General features: G+C 45.0%; 1 protein-coding gene across 8 annotated transcripts in view; it reads right to left on the bottom strand.

Moving 5' to 3' along the window:
- Positions 1–1,161: 1,161 nt before the first annotated feature.
- Positions 1,162–23,435, bottom strand: part of mid2 (midline 2) — a 157,417-nt gene continuing 135,143 nt past the window's right edge. For 7 of the 8 annotated variants that reach the window (XM_035410117.1, XM_035410119.1, XM_035410123.1 and 4 more), the window contains 5 exons: positions 22,950–23,077; positions 22,466–22,609; positions 13,131–13,292; positions 7,695–7,902; positions 1,162–5,854 (listed from right to left, as the gene is read on the bottom strand). In XM_035410117.1, coding sequence (XP_035266008.1) covers positions 5,452–5,854; positions 7,695–7,902; positions 13,131–13,292; positions 22,466–22,609; positions 22,950–23,077 — 1,045 coding nt within the window. In that variant the 3' untranslated portion in view covers positions 1,162–5,451. Of the gene's footprint in view, positions 5,855–7,690; positions 7,903–13,130; positions 13,293–22,465; positions 22,610–22,949; positions 23,078–23,435 lie in introns of those variants that run through there. The other variant, XM_035410122.1, reaches the window with a different exon arrangement.

Here is a 23,435-nt window from a genome sequence, read left to right as displayed (position 1 = left end):
TTAAACCAGTGATAAAACATGTTGTGATACAGCCACTAGCTACTACACAGAGACTCTGGATATACACCATGTAACATGGTCCATCAGTTTTTTTTTGTAAAATATTTATCAGACAGAAACTGTGAAATCCATACTGTGTATTGCTGCTATGTACTTCCCCCCATACTGTGTCTTCCTGTTTAAGGTTCCTAAAGTCTGTAATATTGACATATTGCTCAGAACATGGCAATTTACTGTTCAGGACGGAAACTGAATTCTCCCAGCAGACTTGGCAACTTCAACTTTTTTCAGTGTTCAGTGTACCAAACTTTTTAATGTTGAGCAGTAATATTTTATGTTCAGCTGCCGTCTTCTCTGCTGGATGAAGTAAATCACACACTTCAGAGAGCAGAGGAGCAGAGGCCTGAGTGTATTTACGCACTGCAGAGATACAACGCGGTGCTTAAAACGAGGCACTGTTTCATTTGAAGAGCTCTGGAGCGTAGCGCTGTCAAGGCTGAGGCGAGCCTCCCTCAAATGGTTGGAACTCAGGAAAAAGGCTTTAGAAAATGGTCTAACGCACTGGACATCACCTCTTCTTAAATTATTCTTACTTTTGTTCTTAACAATGTTCCCACAAAAAAAAAACAATATGACCTTCATATGACACGTGCTTTCTTTATGTGCACATCCCAGGTGAATTAGATGATGAATGCAGCCATGAAGAAAAAAATGATGAAAGCCAAAATGTTCTTGGAAACATTCTTACATGCAGTTTATGACCCAATTTGACTGTACACATGTTTTGTGAATGACACCCAGAATCTGTATTTATATTTATCTAACCATGTTTCATTGTCCTAATTTTGAGAACGTACATTTCGACACCTCGTTAACATTATTGTAACCTGCATATGTATCTTAACATTGAAAAATAAGAATACAGTTCAGATTGAATCTAGACCATCTAGCATCTGTGGGTTGGAATCCCTCCAGACAGGCCTTCCAGAATACTAGTCCTATCATATTTTCATTCAATGCACTCTTTATACAGACAAACCAGTCACTGCGTGTTCCTATCCCTGTTCCTTTCCTGTTTTTCATTCATTCTGAATGCTGACATAGCAATTTACTTTAAAAGTGAAACAATACATAAAAAACAATATATACACAGACACACAGTGAAGTCCAGGACAATGCTTTATTTAGCATTCTGTGGTAAATATTGATGACCTCTGCAGATTTATATACAATGTTATACAACTTCATGAGAATTCAAAATTCATCTTACAACATACCATAAGGTCCTTTTTTTACATTTCAGAACTTCCTGTAGTATTTTTTTATGTATATCATATCTCTTTAAATATAGCATAATTTCCCCTTCCTCCAACTCAAATGACATACTCCAAATATGGTGCCCTGTGGAGACACACAATGTTAAAACATCAAGCAAAACTGATGAAGAAAAAGGCTATTAGTCCCCATCCCAAAAAATATAGGCTTAACGAACTGTTAAATTACACTGGGGATACATGTCCATTTTGACACCGTGTTAGCTGTGCACCGCTGCTTGTAAAATGGACCGCGCGACTGGACAACTTAAAAGACGTGACAGTATACTCTGATGCAAGAGGAGGAAATTGCACAAAATCTTTCCGTGTACAGCAACAACAAAAAAAAAAAAAAACAGACCATAAGTGTTCAGATAAGCTCTGGCTGTAGAGCAGAGCTCAGCTCCTATTCACAACTCGAGTGTTCATGCGCTCACGCGGCGTCTGAGATGAGGCCTTCGCAGAATTACATAATCATACTCAGCACTGTAATTGGACTTCGGGGGCAGCAGTAAAGTGAACATCTCCAATCTGACTCAATAAAAGGCATAGGTGGGAGAGGGAGAATTATAAATTCAGGGCAGCGAAACAGTGTCAGCATGCCGTTTTTGCCGAACGTGTTCAGAGAACATTACTGTGGAATGGTAAAACTTTTAACACATGCTCCCCCCCCCCAAGGTTAACCCAAGGTTAAACCCAAACTCCAATTACCATTCATCTTGTGCATTAATCATCAGAAACAGTGCATTTTGCAAAAAATAAACACATATACATTTTTTAAGGGCTGTCAGAATTAATTTCACTGTTCAAACATAATTTAAATGACAAAAAAATGTAGCTTCATTCAGAAGGAAAATGAGTCTAAAGTAAACGGCGGCATATTTTAATTAGCGCGTTTTAAAACTTTTGCGTCTGCTGGACACATCCCTCGACTTTCTGGCGTAATCTCAGGCGCTCTGATAAATGTCTTCCTCTGAAAAAGCGATTTGTTCACAAATAAGCTAGCCAATGCTAAAGCTGCAGCATCACGGCTGAAAACTCTGACCAAAACCAGCCATGATTGAGGAGATTATCTCCACTGAAAGTCTGAGAAGCAGTGTTTTGGTAGCATTCGGATTCCGTGCCGCTCATGTGAAGATTCGGCAGAATTTGCAGAATGGAGCTCAGATATCACACTGCATCCAGCAAAATTCACAATGGATACAGATTTGGAGGCAGCAGCCAGAAATGACTGCGTTTTCTTCCCCTTATGCGCACCAAGCAATTACCCGCTTTGCACTTGGACTTCATCAGCCCCAGCCCTGATAAAGTACGCGCGGATGATGGACACATTGCCCCTAGCGGTGGCTGTGGCACCGGATGCTCTGCCAGTGGGCCAGGGTGGTGTACTGTGTCGGGTCCCCAGAGCAGGACAATGCAGGGCTTTATCCGGGCCTGGAAAAGCCAGACTCACAACCACCTCTCAGAACGTTCACACTGTCAGGCTGCAAGGCATTCGCACCAGCAGACAGCCAGAAACCCAACCGTGAGTAACAGCAAAGATCAAAGAAAAATATAATAATTCAAGTTATTTTTGGGATCAGAGTTTTAATTTGACTCAAGTTCACATAAATAACATTATTAGTTCATATATTATAGCATTTTATAGAATATATTTCACCCTCCCAGCCCTCTTGATGTACATTCTTACATGGCTAAAATTCACAAAACTACTGAAGCACAAGCACAGGAGGACACACACAGCGGTTTGAACTCCTTCAAGGAGTTGGAAGAGCCTTGAAGGAGAGGAGTGCATCGATTTCAACAGTCAGTCTGTTCGCATGGAGGTTCCAAGAGACAACACGCCGACTCAGGAGGTCAATTTTTTCCATGACTGTTTACTACAGACTTAAGTTTGCCATTTGAATATTCCTTTCCAGGAGTACAAAGCACAAAAGTATAATTCCGATATGCAAGAACACAGATGTTGCTGGACTATCTGTTAGAACTGGACTTTTAAAGAATATGTTGATACAAAACAAATCCCAGAAATATATAGTCTTCTTGGACCTGATATTGTCATGCAGCGACTCAGACAAGCATTTTTACTGTACATAAAATGAATGGTACCTGTCAGTCTAGCCATGTATTCAGAAGGATTTTGTTTAAAATATATGGCCATGATAAGCTTCTGATACTGACAGAAACCTAACAGTTACATTTAATTAACAGACTAAATAAACACCGTTCATGAAAACAGACTGCTGTTGTGTATTCATTTACTATATATATGGTTGAATGCTAATATACTCACATGAGCTGTGCCGTTTTAGATTGATTATGAGAGTAATCAAGAACGTTTATGGTTCTATACTGAAGGCATAAAGTCCTGCTTGTTTGTATCGCGTCTACAGTCGCTACAATTTACTGTAAACTGATTGCTCTTTACTCGCTGCTTTAAAGCCAAAGGCCAGACTACAGGTTTGCAACATCTGATTTGCAATCCGCTGGGCAAGTGTGCCTGCAAACATGCTGTGCTTCTCCGGGGAAAATTAAAAGCTAAAAACAGAATAAGACCAGTTTGTGCTCAGCGTGAAATCCTAACCCCCTGATATGCGCAGAGCCGTCTGAACGCGGAACAGTGGAATCAGTAGTAAATGCGCATCCTGATGCTTTGAAATGACTGAAACAGTGTTCATACACAGGCGAGCACTATTTATCCTTTTATTCTGTGAAAGTGGCTAAGATTGCATGCATTTTCCTACTGAAGAAAACGATAAGTATCAACTGCCTCTCTCTGTGGTGCACGTGATTTTTCACTGCGCTTAAAAAAAAAAAACTGATTGTCTGAATTTGACCCCCTGCTGTAGCCCTGAATAGCATGTAGAAAATGATTTCCAAATCAAACTAAAACCAATTAACAAAAACATGCGTGACACGACTTTCAAACATTTTCGAGGTTCAATATGAAAGGAGGGCAATGAGGCCTAAGACACCCCATGGCGACCGCTCAGTCACAGTTTCAGCGTTGGCCAGTTGAAAACGAGATGGCTCTGAAACAAGATGGGCACAAGGAGGAGGAGGAGGCTGGAGGACCTATAATGACTACTTATGTGAAGCAGGCCTTCATACGTGAGTCAAGAGATTACAAAACGACAGTTGAGGTGGGACACGGATAAGTCTGCCTCCTCAGTGGTCATCTGTAAATGGCGCCATAAATCCCAGAAACGGAGGAGATTTCAATGAAATCGCTAATGGAAAACTGACTGCCATTAGCGAGGCTAGTAACGTTCACGAATCAATTACATCTTGGGAGCCGGGAAAACGCTCTCTCACGAGAAAGATCTTACTGAGGAGCCAGAGATGTGGATTACTGATTATATAAAGACACTGAGCACTTAAAGAACAAAGAACCTGTAAAATATTTTAAAATGGTTGGCAGCCAAGTTGTCATACAGTGTTGTTCGTTCTCTCTCTCTCTCTCACACACACACACACACACACACACACACACGCGCAAACGCGCGCACACACACGAAACATGTGCGCAGAAAAATAACAGACGAGCAGTGAATCATGCCATGAAGTCAAAATCAAATCCAAATAAAAAGCTTCACACTGAGGAGTTTCAGTTGGGTCTGTTAATAGCATGTACACTGATCAAAATGGCAGTAACACCAAATTCATATCCCTTTTACAAGTGAGATAAAGCCTCTATGTACTACCAAACTACAAAGAAATAAAACCCTTTCCCAACTTGTGTTCTTTTTACATGTTTGGGAAATAAATCTTAAAAGTGCATTATGAATATATTAAAATAGACGAAGAAGCAAACCAACTTATTATTCATAAATAATTTACAATTTGTCTTTTTTTTTTTAAACCATTATTAGAATTTCTTATTGTACAAGACTAGTAGTCACATGATGCAAGTAAAACAGCTGTAATCTGAGCTACCCAAACACAATGACACGCGTCCTTATTAAACTGGGAACCACGAGCCACGCTCACTCCTCGCCGAGGGAGGGAAGAGAGGGATGAAACAAACCGAGGGAAGAGGAAAAAGCAGACGGAGTGATGGGCTGGCGGCGGAGGCACGTGGGGGCGGGGCGGGGCGGGGCGAGGGTGTGGGCGGGGCAGAGGAGGGGTGGGGGGGCGTTCAGTGGCAGCCCTTCATGCCCGACACGTAGGGCGACTCCTGCTGCCGGCACAGGCCCTCCTGCTGCTCGAGGCAGTCCACGAAGTCCGGCACGGGCAGGCCCGACAGGATCATCACCGACTTGTTCCAGATCATGAAGGTGGGCGCCACGGGCAGGAGGAAGGAGATCTCGAAGGTGTGCAGGTGCTGGGAGTTCATGGCGTCGTAGAAGGACAGGCTGTTGTTGTCGTAGTCCAGCAGCACGCCCAGCCGCCGGAGCTGGGGACTGGCCTCCACCAGCATCTCCTTGCCGTTGTGCCGCACCATGAAGTTGTTGTTGCAGCGGGAGAACACCCAGGAGGAGGAGTTCTTGCCGCTCCACTCGTTCTTGGGGGCCGACTTGTAGGCCACGCCCACCGCATACCTGGGGAGAACACCAGACGGCTAAGGGGCAAAGCCAGCCGAAGCGCACCGGATTCATCCTGGCAAACCGCGTGCTTAGGCTTGACAAGGTTTCCGTTCGCCAACTGAATTTTAACTCAAAGATCATCAAACAGACAACAAACAGCCAGGTGCTGTCAGCTGACACTAATACGAAAGGAAATGTGGATTCATTAAAATGGGAGGCTTTCAAGCAAGACGTTTCAGTTTTCAGCAACCTCTGGCATTTTGCTTCGTTTATAATATAATGTCATACCAGTCGAACTGAATACAATATTCGCTCACAGCTTTCTTATTTCTAAGAATAGCTGACCTAGTGCCTATATTGGTAGACTGCATACATCAAAGTATCAAACGGGAAACTTATGTAACATTATAAAGTTATAAAAAAAGGATCTTCAGACAGGAAATACTTTGAGAAATGAATTTCTACCCCATTGCCACTGTTAGTTTTGACAACATTTAAAATCAGCCCAACTATCCAGTGTTAACAGAGGTAGTTAAATTGAGGCAGGAACTTTTATCATAGAAGGTTTTGAGTTTTTTGTTGCTAGATATGTTCTATACAAATAGGTGAGGTCCTAGGATCCCATTGGCATTTTAAAGACAATATTCACTAATATCAAATGAATTCAAGCCAAGCTTACACACAGTACATCTAGTATTCCACCCCGAGTACCTCTAACAGATATCTTTCTATGGAGCAGAAAGACAACCGTGGGAGGGAGATGGAAAAAGAAAAGAAAATAGGCCACTCAAGATAGAGAAAGACGGAATATGATAAAGACCGTGTAAGCGAGAGAGCGAGAGAGGGAGGAGGAAAAAAGGGAAATGACTTAATCCAGTGAGCTCAAGCTTTATCGCTACAGTAAGCCAAATCACACCGCTCTTTTTCAAAACACAATGCTGCTATTTGCACACAGATTGAAGGTAGTTGTTTAACTCCCATTTTCTCAGGAACCAATCATTTCCATACCTCAGCTGCGCTCTATACAGATGTCTTCAGTGTTTCAAGCAGATATGAGCAACGGTCACAATTTAACACCATAAATGTGCAACAATAAACACTGGGTATTATAGAGCACATTTTCCCCAAGGTGTCTACTGAAAATACTGGATATTTGTAGCTACTATACAGACCAATGAGGATATGTGTTGGAAATATGAATATAGCACAGGCCCTCTTGTTTTAGTGGTGTTAAAACATACATAAAATATAAAATAACCTAAGGTGAAGGCAACTGGGGCCTGGGAGTAAAGATGCTATAATCAGTGTTTACACAGGGCTTGACATTTGCGTTGGTAAGCAGCCAGCTACGGTGCTAATGCTCTATGTTTGTCATTAATACGTTTTAAAGCAAAACCTACAGGACCACTAAAGCCGGGACGCGTGCGGTGACTTTTTATTACTTAGGACAGATGACTATAATTTCCTCTTCTTCCTGCTTTACATCAGTAATGCTGTTGTTATTAATATCACTACTCCTAATGATAAAGAAACCTAACAATTTCATCAGCTGACAGTTTTTTCTGGATTTGCAACCGCTCACTCATTTACTATTCCGCTTCATATGAGAGGCTCACAGCTATAGGTTCTGGATGGTCCTCGGACCTTATTCATGTAGCTGTTAAAGGGTCTGCCTTTGTTAAAATTTGATTCCCAAACATCCGAAAGTGCCATCACCTTTTTTTTGTCGCCTACCTTTGTTCTCATTCATAGAATATCTGCAGTTTCTTATTATAGGATGCAACTGCACGGCTAGGTGTTGTGGGTGTGTGCGGTGATCTCCTGCAACTGCCACTCCTGCAGTACCGGCACTCACCAGGTGGAGGCGCCCAGCAGCACTTCCCAGTAGTGGCAGCCGCTGTCGATGAAGACGTTCCCCGCGGCTCCGTACGAGCCGGTGCCGCTGAACCTCTCCGGCGTGTGGCTCTTCTTCAGAGAGCTCTCGTCCTTCTCCATGGTCAGGCAGTCGTTGGACAGCCGCAGCTTTTTGTGGGCCGTTTTCGGGTCCAGCTTGAAAGGCTGACCTGGACAAAGAGGGGTGGAAAACTCAGCTTCACAGGCCCCCGGAAACAGCACCGCGACGCCCCGTCAGCACCTGCTCGCTTTGTACACAACAGGAAAAGCATTTACAATTCAAATGTCCCATCCAACGGGCAGCACTTTAGCGCTATGGCGAGGCCACAGCTGACGGCCTGTTGGCTGGGCAGACTGAGGAATGCCTGTGTGTGGAAGCTGGACTGAGTCAGGGGCCCTAGAGACACAGGAAACCAGAGAGAAACATCTTTCACACGCCTCTCCCCTGTCCCTTCCAGTCCTTCCTCCTTGCGGGGAGTGTGGGGGGTTAAGGAATGCTGGCATGTGGATTAGCCTTACCCCCTCCCATGCCCGCCCCCATGTGAGACAGAATGGAAAGATAGATAGAGAAAGCTTCTCAGCACACAGTGACAGTCAGGGTTTAAACCTCTGAAGGGGACTAGGCTCCCCTTTCAGTTGGGGTGGGATCCAAAGTCTGCCCTTGGGCCCCCGGGAGCCGCCATTAAACTCCGGCGCCTCCAATCTCCCTCCCCAGCTCCAATAAGCACCAATCCTAAAGCCTCCAGCCTCTGGCACCCAACTCCGCCCCCGCTCCCCCCCCACCCCCTCCAATAATCTCCACTCGGAGTGCGTGTTACCGAGAGTGGATGTGAGACGCTCCGGCAGCGTGTGGCTGCCAGCCAATTACATTAGCACGCTCGCTTCTTTGAACTGCTTATCGCTGCGAGCGCAGCCTGCTCTCCAACGCCGTGCTGTAGTCAGGGCTTTCCAGAGAGGGGGGGGGGGGGGGCGGCGGCCGGGGCGTTGACTGGCGGGGGCCGACGCGGCGCGTCACGCACCCCGCGGGCCAGTCTTATCGACGCCCCCGAGCGGGGGAAACGCACAGGTGTCGCGCGGGCGTGCAACGTTCAAACTTGGAACAAGCCCGTTCACTCCGTCGCAACGAGAATTCTGTACAGGCGCGCCGACACCGCGCATTCACCTGAGATGTCAAATCCCCCCCAAAAAAAACGCAAGATAAAGAAGTCTCTCTTGGAAAGTGCCGGACGAATTAATTTAGAATTCTGAAAAGACGTGGTCTGTTCAAAGAACCTGGGGAAAGCGCTTGTATTGTACGGTCAAATTAACTCAGGAGTACTTGTACGGATTCGGCGTGACTCAATATAAACCTTATATCACTGGAGTTCATTTTTTAATATGACAAAACCATTGCAGTTAATAAAAGAAAATAAAATGCAATAAATTCAAAAAAAGACAAAAAACTAGGAGCACTGTAGGGATATAAAAGTAAAACGATGCAGAATGTAACCTGAGTTAATTAAAATGTGATTTCATTCAAAAGCAGATTAAAAATCTACTGGGACTTTAAATTGTGATTTTATTCAAAAACACTTCACAAATCCACCGGGACTTAAGGGTATTTGGCGGTTTGATTCAAAGCTATTTTGGCTCCGTTATGAGGCCGCTGTAATGTTCAATTAATACGTTTTAATGACTGGATGACTCTCAACAAATATCGACACAAAGAAGACAAAAGGGAATGAGTGAATGCATTCTGCCGCTCAGCCAAGCAATTGCAGCAGATTTTAAAACCGCAACATTCCTTCAGGCATTTACACACGTACTGCACGTCACACGCGTCACCAGCGTTAAAAACGCAAGGTCAGATTTGGAGATAGAAGGGGTTGAGCACAAATGTCCATTATTTCTACGATCATGAGAACTAAAAAAAAGAAGACAAAGCAGGATGGTCAAGTCTTTCTTTAGCATGACTGTTGGCAAAGAACTTGGCTAAAATGGATAGAGTATGAAATTAAACTATACCACGGTGCATGAATGAAAATTTAGGGGAAAAAAAGAAAAAAAATACCCTACCACCTCCTCCCTCCAAATACTGCTACTCTAACATTCAATCGCACCTCATGCGCTGAACTAGACTGATAGCAGAATTCTACTTGAATAACTAAATAGTGCACATTAATCTTTCAACCAACACATTTTCCACTTCATAGTCCGCTGAGCTGCGAGGCTTCCTGTCGAGAGAGAGAGAGAGCGAGAGAGGGTGAGAGTAAGAAAGAGAGAGAGGGGAGAGAGAGAGAAAGGGTGAGGGTGATAGTAAGAAAGAGAGAGAGAGAGAGGGTGAGAGTAAGAAAGAGAGAGAGGGGAGAGAGAGAGAAAGGGTGAGGGTGAGAGTAAGAGAGAGAGAGAGAGAGAGACAGAGAGAAAGGGTGAGAGTAAGAGAAAAAGAGCGAAAGCGAGAGATGGGAGAGAAAGAGAGAGCGAAAGGGTGAGAATAAGAGAGAGAGAGAGAGAGAGAGACTGTGCACTGGGACTGAACATTGGACAGGTGCTCCATCCAGCTTTTTCTCTAGGGGGTCAGGGGGCAGCAGAGGGGATATGGAGAGAGTGCTGGGTGAGCAAATATCTCCCCTAAACCCGGAGCCCAATATAAACAGCGGCCCTGTTGGCGAGCGCGCCGCGGGGCACTCCTCAGCCTTAATATGTGCGCGTGCAGAGAGAGCCTGGGCTCGGCCTGATTAAACAGCGCCCCAGCCTCCTATAGAAACGCAGCGTGCTTCCTCTCCCCTGTTTACTTTATACAGCGGCTGAGCTGCCACCGGGAACCCCGCTGCCCCAGCCAGGCCTGTGGAGGCCAGGAAAGCAAGCTCACTGTGTGCTTAGGAACTGCATGCTGAGCAGCACACACACATACACACACCTGCACATGCACACACACACACATACATGAACTCACTGATACTGATACACACACACACACACACACACACACACATAGATTCACTGATACTGATACACACACACACACATACACACACACATACATGGACTCAGACACACACACATACACCATACACACACACACATACATACATAGACTCACTGATACTGATACATGCTCACACGCACATGGACACAGATACGGACACATACTCAGATACACATTGGCACGCATGTTGATACACACTCACATACACATGGACACACACACTGATACAGACTCACAAACACATGGACACACAGATACTGACACTCACACACACACACAGCCGCACTCAGGCATTACACACATGTATGCACACACTCATATTATAGTATGACTTTCCCCCTTTGCCTACATTATAAATTAGGCTGAGCACATTATCCCATTACAGAGCCCTGGAAGAAAGTGAGACCTCAACTGCAGAACCACACGTCTGCAAAGAGCCATTTGATGTCTGGTGCCCCCCCCCCCCCACTCCTCTGGCAAAGGCGGGCGTGAGCGAGGGTGAGAGGGTTAAATAAGGAGGAGCAGTGACAGGTAGGTCGCACACAACCCCACCTAAGCCCTCTGCTACCACATGATTAATGCATTTAGGTGGCAGCTGGCAAACATTAGCCCCCCCCCCCCCCCAACGTTTCCGCGGAGCCCGCTGCGCTTCCGCCAGCCGCTCCCACCTCACCCGACGACGTCGTGGGGTCGTTTGTGATTGGGTTTCGGAGGTTTGAGGCGGCTGGTTAACATGAATGGGGGGCGGTTAAGGTTAAACATGCTGCATGGAGGACAGTGGTCTGAAGGGAAACGAGGAGCTTGGCTTCTCTTTCTAAACAGAAGCGCGAGGTTCTTGCGCGAGAGCGAGTGGGAACGCTCCTCTCCCCGCTCGGCACGAGAGCGAAAGGGAACAGATGACTCCCTCGCCCCCGGGACAGACGGACAGATGGAGGGCTGGGACGGCCAGGGGGGGGAGAGTGGGGCGTCATGGCGAGGTTATTTATCCCGCCCCCGAGGGTCACGCAGAGGATCATGGGAGCTGCGGTCCTGGGAACAGCTCCATCATGTACCTGCCAGCTCTGGGGACCCGGCCAACCATATGCTGGCCGCCCTGCCCTCTGCCCCCCAAACCCCCTCACCCCCAGAGTCCCCGCTGTCATTTGACCCTTCCTGTCACCACCACAGAGTGAGAGCAGACCTATAGCAAGGGGATTCCACTTCAGAGAATACCATGTTTGTTTTTTGTTTTTTCGCGTTCTTTTTCTTTTCTTTTCATTGAAAACTTAAATGTATGTTTAGTCATTTTCAGGTTTCAAAAGTGCTACAGTGTTCTGTATGACTAATGACTAACTAATTCACAATGACTAATGCAAGAAACAGACATTTGAGTAGGTCCAGGTGATAACAAGGACTCCAGTTTTGCGCAGTGGTATTACAGCAGTCTGGGTGGAGGTGGCGCTAGCACTAGCGGTAGCTCGCTCCCGGAGCTCTGCTGCTATGGAGACCAGTGAGAGCTGGAGAGCTGAGTGCGGGGTGATGGGTTGAAGGAGAGTGTGAGTGGGAGCACCCAGGCTCGCTGTGAGGGGTGTGGGTAGGGGTGGGGGGGTTGGCTCAGGACTGCGTCGGTCGTCACGGGTACGGGTGCCAGGGCGTCGTCGGACGCGCTGCTGGGCGCGCTGATAAAGCCGTGCCGGGGGGGGGGGGGGGGAGGGCGCCGTTTCTCGCTACCCTCCGCCTCACCTCCAAAGCCCCCCCTCGGTGAGTCACACGCGACTGAGGCAGCAATCCAATTTAACGCTGTCTGCTGAGCGCTGAACTGAGCCTCGGCGGCTCGCCACGGCACAGCGCCGCACTCCGCTATCTACCCGCTTAGCAGACACACGCGGACACAGCCGCCAACGCCTCGCTTCTTTAAGGGTACGAGTGCAGAGACCCACCTGGGGCACGCACTGGAAACTTTCAGGCTTCGCAGATCACCGCTTCTCTGACCACAACATTTCTGCATTTAAGCTGAGCGATCTGATTTCCGTAAGAGTCCCTGTAATCGTTAGAATGCTATGGTGGCATGCATTGTTCCGCTGCCTATAAAGTCATGTAACCCTTTGAATAGTAGGTTTTTCTGGAATGTTCAGAGTCAGTGTTCCAGAACCCCACTGCTTTCATTCACAAGCAGTGATTGTTACATCAGCACTGGAATGTTCAGTTAAGAACATTCCAATTGAATATTTGTGACCTCACACCTTAAAGGGTCAAGTGTAGCGACACAATCCTCAGCAGGGTGTTTGTGAGTATCTTGAGAGCCATTAAGGTCATTAGCATACTTTAGTGACGTGTTCTCATGTGGCCAGTAATTTTTCCCCACGCAGCAAAGCGAGCGATGGGGTGTTTGAGACAGGAGAGAGGTCGAGAAGCTTCCGGAAACGACGCGTTCTCTGAACAGCCACTCACTGTTGGTCTTGAGCCGCGCGGGCTCGCTGTTGCGGCTGCCTGCCTGGTTGATGGCCTTGACGAAGAAGACGTAGCGGGTGCCGCTCTGCAGGCCGTGGACCGTGTAGTGGTTCTGCTTGATGTTAGGCACGATCATCCAGCTGTCCACAGAGTTATACAGACCTGCAGGGGGAGACAGAGGGATTTTCCTCACTGCGCTTGTTCAGAATGAAGTTCGGTCTGCCTTTCCTGCAGGGTTCACTGCAGTTCCCTGTCAACAGCCCCGGACGCATTAGATTACCCTCATCATGACAAATAAAGCAAATGAAAATTTAATGTGAATAAGAGAGTTGCGGCACTGAGAAACAGAGAGAGAGAGAAAGAGAGAGAGTGTGACAGCGAGAGAGATGAATACCATAAGAGAGAGAGCGAGAGATAAAGACCATAAGAGAGAGAGAAAGAGAGCGAGAGAGAGCATGAGAGAGAGAGCGTAACAGAGAGAGAGAGAGAGAGTGGGGTGATTGGGGTTGGGGTGAAAGGTTATTGCTTAATGGAAAAAGGGGGCAAGAGAAAGGAGAAAGGAACTAAGGGGAAGTACGCCTCCCCTTCCCCCATAAACCCAAGTTTCAGAACTGGGACAGAAGCCCTACAGAAACCCTGCAAATAGAATTGAGCAAAAACATTCGGCAGGTCCACAGAAACGCTGCCAACAAGGCCTGCAGACCAATGCTGGGACTGCTTCCCCTTCACATAAAAACAAAAAAAACAAAAAAAACAAGCCAAGTTCTGGTAGCATTTAATCAAGGCAGACTAGGACATGTATAAATACAAAATACATTCTGAGTACACAGACCTCCCCAGACAACCATGTTTTGGTTTGGAAGAGGTCAGATCCAAGACTGGAACCGCTAAACCTCAAACCCAAACCATGAACACATTAAAGATTCCTAAACCAACCATAAAAAAAGATCAAACTTGCTTTCTTTAAAAGCAATTTTGCCCTTTTCATTTTTCACCCTAATCTGGAATGGCTAATTTTGGCTCTTGTGTGCACATGCCAGCATGAGAAGGGTTTGTAATAATGAGCCCCCTTAACTGTAGTGAGCACACTTAGCTGTAGTGAGTGCCCTTAGGTGTAGTGAGAACCCTTAACTGTAGTGAGTGCCTTTAGCTGTAGTGAGTGCCCTTAGGTATAGTGAGCACCCTTACCTCTAGTGAATACCCTCAGCTATAGAGTGCCTTTAGCGGTAGTGAGTGTCCTTAGCTGTAGTGAATGCCCTTAGCAGTAGTGAGTGTCCTTAGCTGTAGTGAATGCCCTTAGCAGTAGTGAGTGCCCTTAGCTGTAGTGAATGCCCTTAGCAGTAATGAGTGTCCATAGCTGTAGTGAGTGCCCTTAGCTGTAGGGAGTGTCCATAGCTGTAGTGAGTGCCCTTAGCTGTAGTGAGTGTCCATAGCTGTAGCGAGTGTCCTTAGCTGTAGTGAATGCCCTTAGCAGTAGTGAGTGTCCTTTGCTGTAGTGAGTGCCTTTAGCAGTAGTGAGTGCCCTTAGCAGTAGTGAATGCCCTTAGCTGTAGTGAATGCCCTTAGCAGTAGTGAGTGTCCTTAGCTGTAGTGAATGCCCTTAGCAGTAGTGAGTGCCCTTAGCTGTAGTGAATGCCCTTAGCAGTAGTCAATGCCCTTAGCTGTAGTGAGTGTCCATAGCAGTAGTGAATGCCCTTAGCAGTAGTGAGTGTCCTTAGCTGTAGTGAATGCCCTTAGCAGTAGTCAATGCCCTTAGCTGTAGTGAGTGTCCATAGCAGTAGTGAATGCCCTTAGCAGTAGTGAGTGCCCTTAGCTGTAGTGAATGCCCTTAGCAGTAGTCAATGCCCTTAGCTGTAGTGAGTATCCATAGCAGTAGTGAATGCCCTTAGCAGTAGTGAGTGTCCTTAGCTGTAGTGAATGCCCTTAGCAGTAGCAGTGAGTGTCCTCAGCTGAATTGCGCACCCTTAGCAGTAGTGAGTGTCCTTAGCTGTAGTGAGCGCCATTAGATGGATGCACAACTCAAGATGGAACTCAGAAGTTACTTTAAAAAATTAAAACCAGCACGAATGCTATTGGGTCCTAATCTGAAATATTAATGCGCCAGAATGCCAAAGGATAAAAAATCCAATAAAACACTCAGTAAACACCCAGAGATTGTGCAGTAGGCATGACAGAGAGCGATGCACACTCTCATCTCCTCAAAACACAGAAATGAGTGAAAATTACGTACCAAAACGTGACTGTCCAACTACACTAAAACCAAAATTATTATTATTTTTATTTTTACCCGTCTTTCTCCTAATCACATTTCAATAACTTTATTATTACAAATGTACGTAAACATTGTTATTATTATTAGTACTATTTTTGAGGTTGTCATTGAGTGGACCCTGTGTATTTCCACCTCCACACTGCAATGGATTTCTGATTCACTGCCTGGGCGGGAGAGTAATTGCACTTCAATTTATGGCTTTACCAGCAGGCCGCAAAAAAGACAACGCAGAGTCCAAAAACACTGTACCCAAGCTCGCTGTATAAAAACCGCACTGAAAACAGTAGCTACCGGCAACGGCAAAATATCTTCTGAGCTGCTGAACTGACATGTCTGACGCGTACACGGATTTCCACCCAAATTCCGATTGGAAAAAAATCTGTGTAGACTTCATCTTACTTGCAAGAGCGCACAAAAGAAAAACAACTGGAACATGCTTACCACTGATCATATTTTGTTAACGTCTTTAACTGAAACTGAGAGCCCAGGCCACAGACACTGAGTGTGTGTGATCTGAGTAAACCTACATCGTGCACGCACACGGGGTGTGCAGACAGATCCGTCCCATCAGGAGTATGGCTCTCCATTAGCCCCCGGGGCAAACACATGTCCTTCCTGGCTGCGCATCCAACCTCTAATGGCAGAAGCCTTTGTCTAAATGTCCGCAGGAACATGCCAATGCAGGGATCTGGCTTGTGGCAAAATCACACTGAATGTCCTAGACATAGTGTCACGCAATCACGCAAGCCCAGACACTCACACACAAAAATACAGACACACACACACAGGCACACACACACACACACACTGCATGAGCACACTGCAAATAAAATGGATAATAATAATAACAACAATAATAATAATAATATTGGATTTCCTCCTGGATAATGTTATAGGTATAGCTGTGTAAGATAAGTTATCTGTCTAATGGTACCTTCTGTTACATTACAATTTTTTGTTTAAGTTAACACTGCGCTTAGTGAATATAAATGGGCCTCTATGCCTTCCTGATGACACCACACTTTTTAATTCCTGACAGTAACACCGATGCTTTCCACTACTGTTCATCACTCTGGATTAGAGCGTCTGCCGTACGATTGCAAGGTAATGTTGTATAGAGCATTTTCCAAATAGACTGCACAAAACATTTCCAAGAAAGAACAAATACGATATGATGAAAATCACATAAGCAACTAAAATAAAACCGATGCAGACAAGCAGAATAAAAAAGTTAAATGATATTTATAGTTACGCATTCGAGTGGAGACACAAGTCTATATCTACAGGCCTGAAAAGAACAAACCAGGCTTGAGCTGCCAAGTGCTCCTGTGATTGAGTTTTTGAGGACCGCCCATGTTTGTGTGTGTGTGCGTGCGTGTGATTGTGAGTGCATGCTTGTGTTTGTGTGTGTGACGGTGAGAGAGCGAGTGTGTGATTATGTTTAAGAAATGGTCGTAGGAGAGGACTTGAGTGTCCCTTTTGGCAGTGTCGGTGTCTGCATTATTGAGAGGAGTGACAGCAGAATGTGAGAGCCATAATGGAGAGCCTGTTACTAGACATAAATACTTAACGCAAGTACAGAATAATGGAGGAGGCCTAGAATCTCAGGTGCTGAAAAAAAACACTTATTATGCTCAGACGTTTTTTTACATTTACCAGATCCTGTGGCTGCATAGTGCAGTATCAAATCTCTACATTTCAATAGCATATGTCTAATCACACTAGAGATGGTAGAGGAAAATAATGCAACTTCATATTTTACTTGGCAATATATTCCGTAGATTAAGAAAGTAAAAAGCTGCATTTTATCACAGAAAATATATGAGGTAGAATGTGTCTGTGTGTGTGCATGTGTGTGTGGGAGACAGAGAAATTATAATTATCATTATGACCGCTATAGTCCTCTCAGAATTAACAGTAATTTTGTATATCTATATAAACAGAATGCTATTTTATGCATCTATATACAGAATGATAAACTCTTAAGTTAATTGGTAAGGCTTTACAGGCTGAGGTAGACAGGCAGACAGAAATATAAGCCGTCTCTACTATGCTTCTAAAAACAGAAATACTGAATGGGTAAATAAAATTCCTACAAGTGCAAATGTGTGTTTTTTTCCCCCTGTAAATAACACATCCATCTCTTTTCTATTTTTTACTAGCGATCATTACTCGGTGTTAGACTAATGTTTGCCAGCATACACAGCACAAGCATGCGATGCCAGGAAGGCATTCAGAAGTGATTTGACAGAGAGAGAAAAAGTGATTGGGGGTGTGGGGGTGGTGGTGGGGGGGAGCCACAGTCAGAAAGGGCTTACAGTGTGTTTCACAGTCTCAGCAGGCAGATGAAAGGGAGGGGAGGCATGTATGAGAGCAATGCTACAGCTCTCACACTGCCAGGGTGCGAGAGCCAAGCTTTGATGCTGGAAAAGATGGGTGAAGGCTTGTCTTGTGGCAGCTGATGCGTGTGTGTGTGTGTGTGTGTGTGAGAGAGAGAGAGAGAAGTGTGAGTGGGTGTGTGTGTTTGTGTGTGTGAGAGAGAGAGAAAGCGTCAGGGAGAGGAAAATGCCATAGCTTCCCAGAATATGCCCTATATCTTTGTCCCAGGAGGAAACTGTCAAAGGGACAGGAAAGTCTAATGCATCACAACAGAACTGCTGTGCTGGCATGAGCTACCCAGTAGGGGTCACTGTTGGGACCCGAAGAAAGAGCAATATGAGTGCTGCAGCCCACCTTGCAGCAAGCAGAGAGAATGAGGTATATAAACAAGCTTAATTATATGAACACTTAACTTTTCTACTGACTGTTAGAAGATTGCATTATCATACAGTTTTCACTGATGGCGGAGAGTGGTTTGTGTATATATACAAACAAAACGCATTTGAGCATAGCAAGCCTACAATACTGATCAACACTGTTAGAACAGGGGCAGGCAAATGAAGCTCAGAGGCTCAGGAGACTGACAGAGGCATGTAACCCACAAAAACTAACCATTACGCCACTGAATGTACCAATGCAATTCTAGGAAAAAGGCGACAGCAACCTCAAACATATATGACACCAAAAATAGTCATGGTACATTTCTAAATAAAATCAAAAGTAAATAAATCAAAAGCAGCCAAAATAATACTGCGGCTTGACTGCAAGGACGACTGTGGACTGACTAGCTATATACATTTTTTGTGTGTTCCCATTTTGCAGAAAAGGCCCACATTGTACATGCCCTATAAATACAGTGCTGAAAATGTGTTTGGTTGGAGATTTTACATTTTCCTTGAAATTATAGCTTCCAGAAGTCATTTGTTTTTTTTATTTCCAAAATAAATATAAAAAAATGTACATTTTATGAGTTGTATGTGCATTTTATGAGCTATACATATTATCAATGCAGAAGAAGCAGAAAAAACCTCTAAACTCCACCCAGCCACACCCCTAGTGCCTGAAAAAAGGAGGACTTTTCGAGGACATGTTGGTGACTTCTCTCCGAAGGCAATAGTTAAAGCTAACAGTAAATGTGTACAGACAGGCGCCTCATGGTCTTACATACCCTTTGAGATTATTTATTAAATGAAGCCAGAGTTGAGGGCAAATCATTTGACTGATGGTTTTGGGGGTGACTCCACAGAGTGCAAAATCACAGCTATTGCTTTTGATATTCTACTCACGGCTACATAGTTTTTGTTCAGAAATATTCAGAGGTTACATGTTTTCTCTTGCCATACAGTTCTTGAATTGATCTTAGAGTCATTAGGCTGTCAGGGTGTTCAAACATAGGTACGTAATGCGCTGCACATTTTAAAACCCACATAAGAAATATTTTTTTGAACGCAGTTCAAAGACCTCGCTTGAGTGCCTGCAGATTATATCTGGGAATGATTTCTCCCGTTGAATGAGGATGGTCTCATTTCATGTTTATACAAGGCCCATTTGAAGCTAAATGCAGCACGTAAACAGTGTTCTTTGAACTACTGGCTATATTTGGTCTTATGATACATCTGGCTTCTCTCAGAGAAATGCTTTACCCCCCCCCCCCCCCCCCAAGACTGCTGGGTGGCTCCAGACCTTTCAAGGCACTGTTCTAGCGAATGAATGAGCTCCAAAATCTCTGATCGAGTCCGGACCATGCCAGTGCCAACTGTGGCCCGCAGGAGAAACACACAACTGCCAATTGCGGTACCCAGGATTGGGAGGATCCAGTTAGCTAGGGATCCATGTTTAATTGTCCTCTAGTGACTCCTGCTGATTGATTGGGTGCCAGGGACCTACTTGCAAAATATGCAGATGAAGCATCTTTCTCTAAACTCAGGTTTGTGGAAGTTTTGCCCACAGAGTGCTGTGGAAACAGAAATGGCTTGCAACAGCAGGTATTTTGGAAGAGAAAATGGCTAAATAGACAAATTTATATGGATGCATATTTAGAAGGGAAATAGGCATGCCAAATTTATAAAAAAAATAAAATAAAAAAAAAGAATTCATCCCCATTGAGAGCAGTTCATAGCAATTTTAGCGACAGTCGTGTTTAATCCACCGTTCCCTCATCTCTGGATGAAAGAGGGTTTTCCTTTCTCCTCTTGGGATGCTGGGAAATGCAACCGATAAACAAGCGAGCGGCGAGCGTTTAAAAATCTCTCCGGTCCAGAGAACGACACTAAAAACATGGCAGTTGGAATAAATGCACTTTCCTCCACTGAGGTTGGGGATTCAGATCCTCTAATGCAATGCGGTCTGGAGGATAGGTCTGGAGAGTGGTGGTGGTGGTGGTGGAGGGGAGGTCGGGGGAGGGGGTGCTGCAGTAGCTGAGGAGAGGTGGGTAGACCTTGTCACAGCTCTTGCCCAAATGGGGACTGCAACTTTGCCAATCCCTCTTAGTTCCTATCCCCCGTAATTCCAGATAATGCAGTTCCAAAGCCTGTGCTATTTAAATAGATGTCTGCATTTTTGTATTTTGATATTTTTCCAATACCAATGTAGTTCTGTATACTAATATAGTCAATTGCCTTGCCTTTTTGTAATAAGGAAACCAACAGATATACAAGATATAATGTCGACTGTTTCCAGTATGAGAATTCTGTTTAACGCAATAGTAACAAATAGATACAGCCTAATTAATGGGACTGACACTACTTTTTAGAAATCCAACAGAGCCATAAACATACAAATTGATCAGACTGTTAATCTTTTTAAGGGAAAGATAAGCAATTTTCTGCTTTTTCTTGCAGAGCAAAATAAGATTGTGTTTGCTGGGCAGGGACAAAGGGAAGGCCCAGAATGACTCAGCATGGAAGTTTCACTGTGCAAACCGCCTTAGCCCAGCGGTCTCAAACTCCAGTCCTGGACGGCCGCAGTCTCTGCCGGTTTTGAAGGTGCGCAGAACCTTTAGCCAATCAATGACTTAAATCAAGAACTTAAGTGCAAGAACACATCAAAAACCAGCAGATAGAGCAGCCCTCCTGGCGGGTGTGTATACAGATGTCGCACTGATGCATCTGTAAACACACTGGAACGTGCATTTGCCCTACTTTTTGTCATTTACTTCTCCTCTACAATTTAGTGAAGAACATTGGACTTGGTAATATAAATCCCAGTGCTCTTAGCCTGAAAGCCAGCTCATTAGCTGACCTTTTCAGAGACAATCTTTCTGGAACATTCTTTCACACTTTCACCATTCATGTCTTCCATATGATGTGACGAGGCCTCCTTATTTACCCCTCCATCTCATTATATGCTATGCACATATATATGCAGTATGTCTTTCACAGACAGACAGAGACAGATTCATCTGTGGTTTCATTTTGATTCAACCAACAAATGCAATACAGTATAATTAATCACAAATCCCTGAGCAACGCTACTCCCTTTCTTCATGTTCTATGTTCCAGTCTCTTTGTTGACTAAAAAACCTTAATTAATGTTCCTCCAATATTTAGAATAAATATTTAGGACAAATCCAACCCTCATACCTCTCGTTTTTTCAGCATGTAATCCGGATTTTCGCAAGAACTAATGCTCAGCATTAAAACTCATTTTCCATTCCATTTGATCTTGATGATAAGATGCATGTAGATAGAGGAACTCAATTATCTCACTGATATGCAATCGGTGCGATTACAAAAATGTTCGTTCTCGGAGCGTAATTGCTGGAATTGCGCATAAAAAATGCATTTTACGTCCAGCGATGCACTGCTGTCATCACATCCTAACATCCAGAAGCACTGAAAGCAAACAGATGTTTTTAATCAATGTTGCTGTCAGGCACTTCAAAGGATTTCCGACGCACCGCGTCCCACGTCCTAAAGAACACAACGTAAAGAATGATGCCGCTCAGGTTGCAACTGTGAAATAGTTCATTTGTACTTTCATCACCAGCATAACAGCCTATATCGCAAGCCACGGCATCAATTTTAATGGCAAGCATTCTTTTCATGTTCAATATGCCACGCAGTGCTTTTACACTCACTCACTGCATCACTGCCGTTTCTAATGATGGTCTAGAGACGAGGTTATAATAGTAGCTCGCTTGCTAACCAGGGCATGTATAACCAACTGTGATAAAAAGCTGAATAGGTTTCGCAGCTTTAACAACTAGGAAAAAAAAAAGAAGAGAGGGAGGCCAGTCCCAGCTTATGAATCTGTAATTACTCATGAGCCTGGAAGTGATTCAACAACAGATACAAAGCAGTCCGAAGCCACTGCTATATTTATACCTGATGACTTTGTACATTATCTATTTATCCTGGGAGTATTCTAGTATGCAAAATTCACAAGTGCACTAATTATGGCTCTTCTACGGCGAATCAAAACATCAGAGTCACCCTGTAATCTTCCCCCGCGGCGCCTAACGGAACGGCCCCTCTCTCATTCGTCCCTGACGGCGTCAGCGACCCCCCGCCGGTTACATCCGCCAATCCCAATCACGCCCCTGTTCGCGGTTCCCTCCTCCCGTTACTGGAGATCCGTTAAACTAAAAGAGCGGTATCTACAGAGCACGCCTGGATAAGGCCTGAGTGTGCGAGACAAAGACCGCCAGTTGGCTCGGTGTGGTCTCGGGGGGCGGGACACTCACTGATGAAGTTGGCCTGGCCGGTGTAGATGGTGTACTGCAGCTCGTAGGAGGTGACGCTGAACTCGTCCTCCGAGGTCCAGTGGACGGTGATGGTGTCGTGAGAGGCAGTGCAGAGCTCTTCTCGTATGGAGGGCGGGTTTGGAGCTGCGTGCCAGAGGAGGGGGAGAGGGAGAAATTAGTCACGCACCAGTAGAGGACTGGAAAGAACAAGGGGGTTGTTATTTTATTTTTTTTTAATAGCGCACGCGAGTAATACGCTTTTGTCTGATTAAATTAACATTTTTGCGTGTAAAACAAATGGCGTGTCAACATCTAAACAAACTGACCCCCCAGAAAACGGAAATGCCATGCTCGCTTGAAATTAACCGTTCCTGTCATTTGCAGTGTGTTGTGTTGTAACGTTTCACACGTTTAATTGAATCTGTGTTCATTCATTCGTGTGCTGGAGATGTATAATTAGGAAGACTGGTCATTGCTCCCTCACCTGTGAGGTAATCCAGCCCCTCCAGAATTTTTTTCTCCCGCGAGAAATCCAGGGCGAAGGTGTCGAAGGCCTCATTCAGATTGACATCTGGGATCAAGACCTGTGAGGACGCCGTAGCCATGGCGACCCTGGGCAGTGCAGCAGACGGGAGAGTGGTGATGCGATTCAATGGGAAGCATGCATCAAAGCCCATAGGCCACACCCCTCACTGACTCTCTAGCCACACCCACCCACATCTCAAAAATCCACCAGTGTAGTCCTGCCTAGGGCACATACGTTTTTTCCCTCTCTTGCATGTATATGTGTGTATGTGCATTCTTAAATGGGGTGTGCAGTGACATATGAAAAACTATTCAATTTATTATTATTATTACATACAGACCGAGGCATGAATAACAATTAACACTTAACAGGAAAAAAATATATATTTGTTTCCATCCAACCCACAGAGCAGTGATGCAGAGCTAGAGAACGCCCACACAAAGT

The sequence above is a fragment of the Anguilla anguilla genome, chromosome 3 (assembly GCF_013347855.1).
Source record: "Anguilla anguilla isolate fAngAng1 chromosome 3, fAngAng1.pri, whole genome shotgun sequence".
NCBI lineage: Eukaryota > Metazoa > Chordata > Actinopteri > Anguilliformes > Anguillidae > Anguilla > Anguilla anguilla.
Note: the sequence above shows the minus strand (reverse complement) of the source record. Positions and strands in the feature narration are given on the sequence as shown.